The 11,406-nt window shown below is 52.5% G+C and overlaps 4 protein-coding genes across 4 annotated transcripts; 2 read left to right on the top strand and 2 right to left on the bottom strand.

Annotated features, from left to right (window-relative positions):
* Positions 1 to 1,245: 1,245 nt before the first annotated feature.
* Positions 1,246 to 3,151, bottom strand: VTN77DRAFT_3344 (uncharacterized protein; the record flags this gene model as incomplete). Its single annotated transcript, XM_069419282.1, has 5 exons — positions 1,246 to 1,257; positions 1,310 to 1,527; positions 1,585 to 1,916; positions 1,965 to 3,002; positions 3,114 to 3,151. The coding sequence occupies 5 exons, from the start codon at positions 3,149 to 3,151 to the stop codon at positions 1,246 to 1,248; spliced, it is 1,638 nt and encodes a 545-aa protein (XP_069278613.1).
* Positions 3,152 to 3,744: 593 nt separating this feature from the next.
* VTN77DRAFT_3343 (uncharacterized protein) lies at positions 3,745 to 6,033 on the bottom strand (the record flags this gene model as incomplete). Its single annotated transcript, XM_069419281.1, has 2 exons — positions 3,745 to 5,682; positions 5,773 to 6,033. The coding sequence occupies 2 exons, from the start codon at positions 6,031 to 6,033 to the stop codon at positions 3,745 to 3,747; spliced, it is 2,199 nt and encodes a 732-aa protein (XP_069278612.1).
* A 1,174-nt stretch (positions 6,034 to 7,207) lies between these two features.
* Positions 7,208 to 10,136, top strand: VTN77DRAFT_3342 (uncharacterized protein; the record flags this gene model as incomplete). Its single annotated transcript, XM_069419280.1, has 5 exons — positions 7,208 to 7,753; positions 7,825 to 8,598; positions 8,655 to 8,761; positions 8,822 to 8,984; positions 9,039 to 10,136. 5 exons carry the CDS (start codon positions 7,208 to 7,210, stop codon positions 10,134 to 10,136), a joined length of 2,688 nt encoding a protein of 895 aa, XP_069278611.1.
* A 515-nt stretch (positions 10,137 to 10,651) lies between these two features.
* Positions 10,652 to 11,107, top strand: VTN77DRAFT_3341 (uncharacterized protein; the record flags this gene model as incomplete). The annotated part of the gene is made up of 1 exon (XM_069419279.1): positions 10,652 to 11,107. One exon carries the CDS (start codon positions 10,652 to 10,654, stop codon positions 11,105 to 11,107), a length of 456 nt encoding a protein of 151 aa, XP_069278610.1.
* Positions 11,108 to 11,406: the final 299 nt, after the last annotated feature.

Raw genomic sequence — 11,406 nt, 5'->3', positions numbered from 1 at the left:
CCCCCCCTTCATCTTCCTGGTCTCTTCTACTCATCACTATATTTTCCCATGTTCTATTAAATAGTAGGAGCTCTACCCTAATTCTAGTCGAAATTTCAGTTATCCTCTTACTTCCATCGACAAAAAAAAGCTATTAATTAATGTATTGTATTAATCGCCATCACTGATTGATTGATTGACTGACTGACTGATTAACTGACTGGATACTAAGTACAGTACATCCCAGGTAACCAATTATCACAACCAACCCCTCCCTAGGTATGTAATATACAGTATGTACATACATTACCCAAGCCACAAAAAAAAGGAGCCGAAAGAAAAAGAAAAGACAAAAAAAATATATAGACCGGGTATCGAATACAGCTCAGCTCTATCTAGTACATACCTTACGTGCTATAGTATAGCTATAGCTATAATATATCTAGCTAGCTGGCCTTGGGCTTTGGGGTTGACACACCAATTAATTAACCAATGAATGATGAATGAATGAACGATCTACATCTACCTACCTACTCCGTAGTAGGTGATTGATTATTCAATTCGATTCGATTAGATTATCTGATTAGATTATCTGATTAATACCCCTATTTTTTATATTACATTATATTATAATAAGGAGATGGAAATGAAAATGAGAATGAGAATGCAGCGGATTAGCTCGTAAGTACTCCGTATGGAGTACAGTTATGCAGTTTTCTTATCGTATCATTTATCTTTTTTTTTTAGCTTATTGATTTCATCTGATGCTAATGCTGATGCTGATGCTGCTGCTAATCCAATTTCATTTCATTTCATTGCATTTGCATTATGTTTTCCTTTCCTTTCTTTTCTTTTCAGTACCCGACAGACAGGAAAAAAAAGGGTATATCATATTAAATTAACTTGACAAGTTGATGTGTTTGGCAACAAACAGACAGACAAACAAAGAACAAAAAAAGGAATAAACAGGTCAATCAATTATGGTGAATAGTCACATAGCATAGGTCACGTGGCATAGCATATATTAATAATACTGTCCTGTCCTGTCGTCTCCTCTCCTCTCCTCTCCTCGACGGAAGGAAGGATTAGAGTAGAAATGACAAAGCAAGGTAAACGTCAAGGTAAACGTCAAGGTCGTTCGGCAAGTATACACATGAAAAGACAAAGCATCAAGCTAGATCAGGAAGGGGAAAAAGTGGATGAGCAGCATCCAGAGAATTGGATCCGAAGTTTCAGATCCTGAGAGGGTGGACGGCCGGCACGTTCCTAAAACACGTACTACAACGAGTCAGTACACACCACGTTCAAAAAAACTGGCGACTCCACTCACCGGAATAAACAGATAGGGAACCCTTCGCTCGTACTCGGCCCATGCCTCCCCGTACTTGATCCGGCAGCGTTGGATATCCCGCGCGGCACGGTGCGTGATCATGCAGGCGAAAAACACCGGGTAGAACCACGGGAACGGGCTTTTGAAGCCGGTGATGAGGCCCCAGTTCAACGCGAAGTAGAGGTCGCATGTGTAGTGGATCTTGCGAGCTTTGCCGTCTGAAAAAAAATATCAGCCATCGATACATCTATAATGCATCATTGGAGGCAACTTACACCACCCCGAAACCAGAATAGTCCCCCCATCCGGCGTCCGGATCACCTCCGGGTTCTTCAGCGTCTGCCATGGCAGCTGAGGGAACGTATTCCGGACAACCAACGTCCCCCGCTCCTGCTGACGGAAGCGGTTCTTCTGGCTGTTGGTCGTGTCCCACACCCAGTAAACGAAGAGATACGCAATGTACAGCAATACCAGGACGTATCGGTTCCAGCGGTAGGTGGCAGGGTCGTGATTGGCGAGGTAGATGGTGCAGTGGCAGTAACTCAGTGGCACGCCGGCCAGATTCCAGAAGATGAGCATGAATCCCCACTTTTCATAGTACATGTCCCTATCCAAGTTAGAAGAAACCACCACATGTCGATACGCGTCTACTCACCACGTCGAGACAATACACTCTTCACCCTTCGAGCAGGCATTGGCATACAGAAAGTGCGCCAGCAAGAGAAAGCCCATCTCCCCAGACACGTACCCATACTGCTCGTACTGTCTCGCCGCAGCACCCATCGTGACCAGCAGGAGGATGTACCAGGGCAGCCGGACCTCAAAGAACATCTTGAAATCCAGGATGCCGAACATGCGCGGATTCAGCTCCGCGCCCATGAAGAAGTCATAAATATGATAGCCCGTCATGCGGTGCTGCGCGCCCCGAGCCAGGGCCGAGAAGTAGGCGATAAACGACACCAGGAAACCAGAGAGAATGGCCACGCTCATCAAGGGACCAAACTCGTCGATGATTGTGTACAGCTTGAACAGGCCACTGAAGTGCAGAGCCAACGCCACCGCCAAAGTCGTGTAGAACGACCACACGGCCGAGCAGTAGTAGGGCAGCTGCTTGCCGCCCAGATGGGGAAGCGGGCGGCCCATGATGGTGATGCCCGGGAGGAACATGTAGCAAAGCGCCTCGAACACGAAAAACACCCAGTACATGGTCCATGCCTTGAGCGACGGATACGCCCCTTCGTACACCAGGTGTCCCAGATGTGCGAAGAACTCAGACAAGGTCTGACCCTCGGATGGGACCGGGAACTTGCCGTCGTAGTATGTCGCCCCGATCCACATGTAGTACATGAGCAGGGGAAATCCGATCATCATGGACAGCACGCCCCAGGAGCCGCCGAACTCGAAGTGGCCGCTGTAGTCGATCTTGGGGTCCTTGCCCTCTTCCCATCCGTCGATGATGCGCGGCTTTTTCTCAGTGCCATTGACGTTTCCATTCGTCTTGGACTCACTGTCCCCATCCTGCGACGCATCTTCCTCCTTGGCCTTGGTGGGCTTGCGCTTCCTCGGCGAGCTTCTCAGCTCTTTGCTGAGAGATGAATCGGACGCGTCCGCCATTGGATCGGGGGTGTTTGAAGCACGACTGCGAGTGACACGTCGGCCAGGCGTCTCGACGAAATCAGGACGCTCTATTTTTCTATTGCAATTTTGACTCGATCAGTAAAATGCTGGAGAAACGTGGCTTTACCAGCAGCAACTGTTTTGTTGTCACTGGGGGAGATTGCAGAATTTATAGTTAACTACTCACTTCGGGGTCTTCCCCGTCTGGGATCGTGTCACCGTCATGTCGTTGGCGTAATGCCTGCCCGAGATGAGCCGATTGGGAGGGAGAAAGGGAGAGTGTTATTGTTGATTAGATTATTTTTCGGGTATCTTATTTTTTGTATCCGTAGATCCGCCAGCTGGTTGGTCCGTGGTAGCTAGCCTGGCGGTTCCCGGGGTAGGCTTGGCTTCCGTCCCTGAAGGCAAACCTGACAAACATGTAATAAGCCATGGAGCCCGAGGCCTCCGCGATATGTTCCTGGATCGGAATAATAAGCCTGTTGATTGCGTTCTTACTACCCCTCTTGATCCACTCTTGATGTAAGGTGACATTGGTCTGGATATTGAAATAAAAAAAACCAATATTATTCAAGTAATGAGTCTATCAACGCTCAGATGCCTCTGTTATCGGCCGAGACTCGAGCGGTGAAAAATTTCTCTAGAATATCGTCGAACAGACACACCGGTATATACACGTTAAGCAGAAGAATATGCAATAGTCAATATACCAAATGTACCCAATCCATGCTCCCGAAAACACCTGAAGCTCCCAGACACCGTAACCACACCGCACACAACACCGTACACCTGAAGCAACAGTCTCCTTGTGGAACGTCTCATGCACCCCGCTGGATATTGGTCGACATCAGCGTAATCTTCTTGGTCTTCTTCTTGCGGCCGCTCGGAGGGGCAGACCCTTCTCCCATGGTCTGCGCAAGCAATTCGGCCTCTTGCTGCCCCAGCAGCTCTTCCTCCCAGCCCTGACGCCAGCCATCGTTGACTGGTCCTGTCGATGGAGGAGGTGGCGAGCTGGGAGGGACTGCGGCGGTGCCCCACACCGTACGAGGGCCTGGCGGGCTGGTCGAAGGCGACGCGAGGGCTCCGAAGCGCGACTGCAGGCGGGAAGGCGATGGAGGCGACGTCGCCGGAGCACCCGTATCTACAACGATAGAGTCTGCTGCCGCAGCGGACAAGGGCACGAAGTCGTCGTCGGAGAACGGCCGCTCTCCGGTACCGTAACTGGGTCGCCGGCGACGAGCAGCCGCCCAGCGTTTCTCTTCTTCCTCCTTCTCCGCCCGGATCCGCTCCTTCTCTTCCCTGGCGGCCTTCTCGCGATTGCGTCGCCTCCTTTTCTCAGTTTCCGGGCGAAAGCGTTCCAGAATTTCCGGGCAGACAAGATCGGTCCAGTCGCATTCTAAGAAGTTGACCTCGCAGCCATAGGGCAGATGGCTCAGATATTTGGCTCGTTTCCGCAGCTCGTCATCCACGACGTGTCCGGTAGAGATATGCTCCACTCGGGGGAGAATTGTGGCCGGGAATAGCGAGTAATCTCCAAAAGCCGCCTTCAGGATGCGAATGTCAAGGGGAGAGAGGTAGTAGTGCGGCAACGCTTGGTAGAAGTAATACGGCTGGTCCTGTGAGCTCGTGTTGTCCCGCGGTCGATCCGACGGCCCCGGGCCAGCAACGGCGCTCTTGCCCTTCCGTCTGGACTCCGCTTCAGAGTTGGTGTCCACCTTCAAATCGGCCATGGCACTGGAAAGCCCCTCTGTCGACTGGTCCGTCGTTGAGCTGGCCGCAATTGATTCGGTCGATGAAGTCTGGCCTGCCTTGACAGAATGCTGGTACACATACATGTCAGGCACACCTTCCGGGGGTGGCTCGAAGTGGATGGGATCGCGAGGCGGCTTCTTTTCTGCCCGCACGATATCCGGTGGATTCCCAATCCCCCGAATCTTCTCCTTGGCCTCATTGATGCTGCTAATGGCCTTTTGCGTCCACGTAGTATCGTCACCAAACAGAAGTTCATCCTCTTGTTCCTGCCGTTTGAGATCCTCGATCTCGGCATCGTACTGAGCCAACATGTAATCTTCACCGCCCTTCATAATTCGAGCATAATCTGCCACTTCCGCCATGTGATACCATGGAATGTCTTCATCCGGTCCTAGCTCTTCCGCCCCGTCACGAGGGAGTGCCAGCGTGCTGCCGGGCTGTCGTTTCACCAGCCGCAACACCACATCACCACCTTCGACGGGAAGCTCGCCCTCTTGGCCGGTGAACCACCGGACGGGCCGTGCGTCAGAGATATAGATGGTGTCCCAACAGATCGGGCATTTCTTCCAGCGGGGCTTTTTCTCCGGGACCGGATTCTCCTCGTCCGTGGAATGCATATAGCGGATCAGGCAAGAGAAACAGAAGATATGGCCGCACTTTGCCATTCGAGGCGCGACCGGCATAGATAAACAGATGGGACAGCTGGTCGCTTGGGTCTGTGCCGACGCCAGGACCTGGAGGACGGAATTCCAGTCCAGATACACATCGGCGTTGGCCGCTTGCGCATGGTAGCTATTCTTCGGATTGACAATGAATCGGTAGTTGGCATGCACGTATCGCGCCTTGTCTACGGCATGGTATCCGGAACCTAACCCCCAAGTCGGATTGCGCCGGCTGCTGCGGTGTGGTGGTGGCTGATACTGTGGACGAGGAGGTAGCGAGAAATTCATCAGATGGGTAATGGACGTCTGTCCTTTGCGGCTCGTTGTCGACCTCATGACGACCTGGTTTGTCGCAATTAAAATTGTGCCGCCCTCTTATCACTCACTCCACAGGTCGAGTGATACCGTAGGCAAGGGTGCTGTGCCACTTACAGACTCGGTATAGACATCCTCATTCGCCAACGCAGGGCGCCGATGCCGCTTGTGTTGATTCTTGCGAGCCTGGTTATTCCTCGGAGACGAAACCTGCCTCGATGTCGAACCTGCGCCAAAGCTTCCGGAGCCTCCTGGGCGTCGTTGGGAACCACCCTCGACTGGTGCGGGGGCAGCCTGGAAGGACGCTGGCGATGAGGACAGATTCGAGGTGTTGGCTGTCTTGGAAGAACCGAGACCCTGCCCCGCAATGGACGACATATCTCTCGATCCTCCTTGATGATTGAAACCTGCCTGACAGCGCTGGCAGTCGGATCGAGATGAAGAAGCGTGGGGAGAGCACCCGCTGACGCCTCCTGACGACAGGGGAAGAAGCTAGCTGAAGTGACTGGAAGAAGCGTGGAACGAGTTCATCAAGGGGAAGAAGCATCCGTGCACTTCTGAGGGCATGAAGCCTTCAGATGGGACACCCCAGTCAAGAGAAGACGGAGGAGGGGTGAGTCTCCCAAGGCCTCTCACCCTCAGGCTGGCTTCGACGCTCAAGAGTTGCCAGGATTGCCCCTCGACGATCCGACTGGGCGACCCGTAGCTTGCGTTATGTCATCCCATCTCATGTCTTGGCACCCAGAAACCACCCGCCTCTCCTCGAACCAGAAAAGATAACAGTAATCTTTTATTCCTTGTTTCTTGGATGGAAATAAATGAAGAATTTATTGAGGAAGCATAGGAAATTGCAATTTATCGACTGATTAAAATCAGTTAGCCTCACAACTGAAGACACTATGACTAGAAATACTTCATTTTCATTACACCTTTTCTACGTATGCAGTAGTTATATTTATTCAGATAGTATTCAGATATCAGTCAGAGAAGACAATAGTAATTGCCTTATTCATGATCCATGAGTTTTGCTGTGGTGACTGCAAGCGGCGTGAATCCTGATGGAGCCTCAGGCACGTGCCGCGCGCGCCAAAAACATCATCCAACTTCGACCTCGTTTTCTCGGCAGTCAGTCACCCTTCACCAGCCTTCTCTCCCTCCTCCTCCACCCACCACATTCCTTCATATTACTTGCTTTCTGCGGCTTGAGGCTTCTTGTCTCCTCAGGCCTTCCTTCCGCCCTTCCTGGCCCCGGTCCGGTAAGTGCTGGTTCTGAACCGAGTGCCTTCCCAGCCCTGCAGAAAAAGTCCCCTCGAAAAAAGCTGACGCTTCCTTTTTCAGCCCTCCAGCATTTGGTCGCGACTTGGAGCCCTCGTCCCCCGATAGAACCCGTTCTCGAGCCTCGTGTGACCTTGCACGCAGCATGGCTACCTAGGCCAGGCCCGGAGATCATAGACTCTTGGATGCTTCCTTAGTAATTCTTTCGCATGGCTCCCATTGAGGCGAGGCAATCCGCCCAACGTGCCTGGACATGATGAACCATCATCTGCCCGCAATGCCCCATGGGCAGCCGCCCATGCCTCCTCCGCGCCGGCAGCATGAGATGCACTACTCGACTGCGCCCCCCAACATGCGATCGCCTCCCGCGTACATGGGATATCACCCGCCCCCCGTCAACGGCCATATTCCCCCTGCCTACGCCGCCCAGCAGTACCCGCCGCCCTGGTATTCCTATCCGCAGATGCACCCCCCTCCTCCGCCCGGCGCAGCGCCACCTCCTGGTCCTCCTCCCCCACGCCCGTATCAGCCGCCGTATGCTCCATTGATTGTCTCTTCCTACCCGCACTCCCAGCCGGTCATGGCGCCGGCTCATGTTCCGCCTCCTACACTCCCTCCTCAAGCGCGTTCGGCCGCGTCGACCCCCCTCCAGTCCACCATGTCTCCGCCGCCAGGACCGACCTCGAATCATCCTGAAGCACCAGAAAAGCCATCGTCATCCGCTTTGCCAGTGAATCAGGCGGCCCACCCCGCCGTTTCCTCTCCCGCTCCCGCCGAGGCCCCCAAGCCCGTCCCGACATGGCGAATGCCATTTCGCGCACCGGTAAGTCAACATGCCTTCTGCAGTAAAAGGCAACAGGAAAGTTTCCTCCGTGCTGACGAGGTTCTGCTCAGCTCCCTTGGCTTTCTGTACCGGAGGAACCCTTTCCGACTCGTGCTCCTCACAGGCGTCGTACTGGTCGTTTATTACAAATTTCCGAGGTTTCAGTCGAACTTCCTGCCAAGGAGACGCAACGGAAGGACAGTTTGACTCCCGAACAGATACAAGAAAACAAGCCTGCGGACGCCCCGGCTCCGGTGCCATCGGAACCTCAAACTCCCATCACCTCTCAATCTCAAGCCCCATCCGAGACGGACTCGACCCATCCTACTACCCCATCCTCCGCCGCTCCCACACAAGCTACCGCGCGACCTCAGAACCAGGCTCAACCGCAGGCAAAGACATCAAAACCAGCAGTGCCGCTGGTTCCAGTGGTCCCCATTGTCCCCGAATCTCCCAGCACTCCGCGGCCACCGTCCAAGGAGACACCAGCGCAGACGTCTTCTGCGACGTCAGATTCCGTGGTTGCCACTGACAATTCCGTGATGGAGACTGTGAAAGGAGAGCCGGCTGAGTCGACCGCAGCACCAGCGGAGAAGCCCCCCTCCCCTCCTCGTGCAGCTCCCAAGTCCTGGGCCGATCTGGTTCGATCCAAATCGCAGCCTCGTGGTGCCAGCCAGGTTGCAGGCGCCTCTGCTGAAGCCGGCGGCCTGTCAGTTCCTCGAAGCGAGTCCCTCGTTGATGTCTTGAATAGCCTTGGTCCCGATGTCGACCAGTATGGTGAGAAGATCGCCTTCCTGGAGCCAAGGGGCCTGGTCAATACGGGGAACATGTGCTACATGAACTCTGTAAGTTGTGTCGCAACACATGTGTCTGGTCTGTATCACTGACCAAGCCAACACAGGTGCTTCAAATTCTGGCTTTCTGCGTGCCTTTCTATCAATTCCTCGATCACGTGGGCCGCCGAGCAGCCCACAGTTTCAAAAGCAACCTTCCTTTGATCGATGCCATGTAAGCAGATGGGCACAAAAGTTTGTCAATCATGTGTACATGTCTAATAATGGCATATAGGATCATGTTCCTGAGAGAGTTCCGAGTGATCGATGCTGCGCGATCAGAGGAGCAATTGCGATTGAGGCTGAAGCACACCGAGCTGGAAGAGTATGGCGACTCGTTCATCCCCGAGTTCGTCTACCAGGTAATCCGGCAGTTGCCCAGGTTTAGAGACATGCGGGTATGTTTCCTTCAATCTGAACCGCTCCGCGTTTGTTTGCTGACAATGATTTAGCGTGGCCATCAACAAGACGCCCAGGAATTTCTAGGGTTCCTTTTGGAGGAGCTGCACGAGGAATGCACTCGCGCCATGCGAAGCGGCGCATCAGCAGGGTCCGGCGTGTCCACTCCGACAGAGACTGGCACGACCGTTTCTGGTGACGCTCCCTCGGCCGATGGCTGGCTGGAAGTTGGTCATAAGCAGAAACCCGCTATTACACGGTCTTCAGGCCACATTGCACTAGAATCTCCCATCACAAGGATTTTCGGTGGGAAGATCCGCTCCGAGTTCAGAGTCCCTGGCAACAAAAATTCGGTTACCTTGGAGCCCTACCAACCCCTGCAACTCGACATTGGGGCACCCGAAGTTAGTAATATCATTGATGCGCTGAAAGGCTTGACGAAGCCAGAGACCATCCATGGCGACTTCAATTCAGCCCGAGGCCCCAAGGTGACCGCGACCAAGCAAGTCTTCATTGAGACGTTGCCCCCGGTTCTCATCTTGCATCTCAAGCGCTTCCAGTATGACAGCGTCACCAAGGGTACACAAAAGATCTGGAAAAAGATTGGATATCCTTTGGAATTGGAGATTCCTCGGGAAGTGTTTCCCCCTCACAAACGCAACACGATGGCCATCCACGGTGGTCTCCCCAAGTACCGTCTCATTGGGGTCATTTACCACCATGGAAAGAATGCCAGTGGCGGTCACTATACGGTGGATGTCAGACGGCAGGATGGCCGCGAATGGATCCGTATGGATGATACCGTCATCCGTCGTGTCCGCAGTGAGGACGTTGCTGAAGCGGGTAGTGAGGAGGATCCCAAAGTCCTTGCCGCGGCTCTGGAACAGCACAAGCGCGACAGGAATCCGAACAGCAATATCTACGAGCAGTTCGACCTGGACGATGATCAGGCCGATAGTGAGAACGGATGGAGCCAAGTGAATGGAACTGGCTCGGGTGGCCATTCAAGCAAGAAATCCCTGTCGAATGGAGTCTCCTCTCCGGCTCCCTCGGGGACCTCCCCCGGAAGAAGGACCCCCATTGGAAGATACGGAACTCGTGACAACAAAGTCGCGTATCTTTTGTTCTACCAACGTATCTCTACCCCTTAAGCGCTTTTCACAAATCACGTTTCAGCACCACCGCGACATCAAGCGTGTCTGTATCACCGGGTCTTGTTCCACACACACATCGTCAGATGTGCCTACCACCGGTGCCGATCATGTTACGATTTCACACATATAGTTCGCGACCTAAATATTATTTAATCTTTCTCAAGTGCGACAACCGATTTGGAGTATCTTCCGGCTGGCTGCAGGCGAGTGTACATAAGGCGGAATCTTTTTTTTTACCTTTTTTCCCCCCTTTTCCTCTCTCCTTTTCCTTTTAACGACGCCTGATCTAGTCCATATGGTTACGACTTTACATTTATCACCTCTTGATACTGTCAAGGGGGGGACGTTGACGCACGGACACGACCTGGCAAGGTCACCATTCCGTTTCGATCAAAGGAGCATTTTGTACTCGTCCCTTTGATCTGCTGTCAACACGGGAGGGGCATCTTTTTTATTTTTTTTATCTTTTTTCCCTTCTCTCTCTCTCTTTTCGCCTGAAGAACCTTCCGTGCATGTTTCTTCATTTTCGTCATGATGTTGTCTTTCTTTTTAATGCTTTTCAGGGACTCACATCTGGCTCTGGGTGTGTCTGGGCCTGGAATATACCCCGTCTTTCTCCCTTGCATGCTCGTATCTTTTCCGTTGTTCTTTCATTTCTCCTGATGCGGATTCATCAGAAGTTCTTGATGCTTAACGTGGATCCAGTCGGATGTTGTGATGTGCGTGTGCATTATTTCATAGACGGCAGTTTCAAATCCAGAAGGGAAGAGGAGAGAAGAGGGCAGGGGATGGTATATCTCTACGACGACATGGTTAGGTTTAGGGCGGAGCGGAATGGAGCTATTTGTGGTGAGCTAGGCGGATTTGGAGGGAGGTTCTTATGGGTAGGGGTATGGCGATGGGGCATGGCCTTCTTTTGCTCTTTCTTTCCAAACCCTTTTTACTGTGACTTTCCGAGCGTGGACTGAAGGAACCGACTCCTCATCAACAAGATGAGGTGCTCTTCCTTCTTGAGCCCTGGTCTGTGTGTGACGAACGGACGACGGCCGTACTTACTTCAAGTTTGTCTCCAACGAAAGAAAAAAAAGTGTATGTATGTGCCTACGTATGTATGTATGTATGGTGCTGTTCGATGGAAGACCAAAATATAAAAGTTTTTTTCATTACAACCGATATCTTCATGGTAGACGCTCTGGTTTTGGATTTGGTATCGACATAGTAATATTACGTGTGTTGGGCGGAGGAAGTGACAGAACGGTGTACCGCC

This window comes from Rasamsonia byssochlamydoides, assembly GCF_041956645.1.
Source record: "Rasamsonia byssochlamydoides strain NRRL 3658 unplaced genomic scaffold VTN77scaffold_23, whole genome shotgun sequence".
Taxonomy (NCBI): domain Eukaryota; kingdom Fungi; phylum Ascomycota; class Eurotiomycetes; order Eurotiales; family Trichocomaceae; genus Rasamsonia; species Rasamsonia byssochlamydoides.
This window is presented reverse-complemented; position numbering and strand designations above follow the sequence as displayed.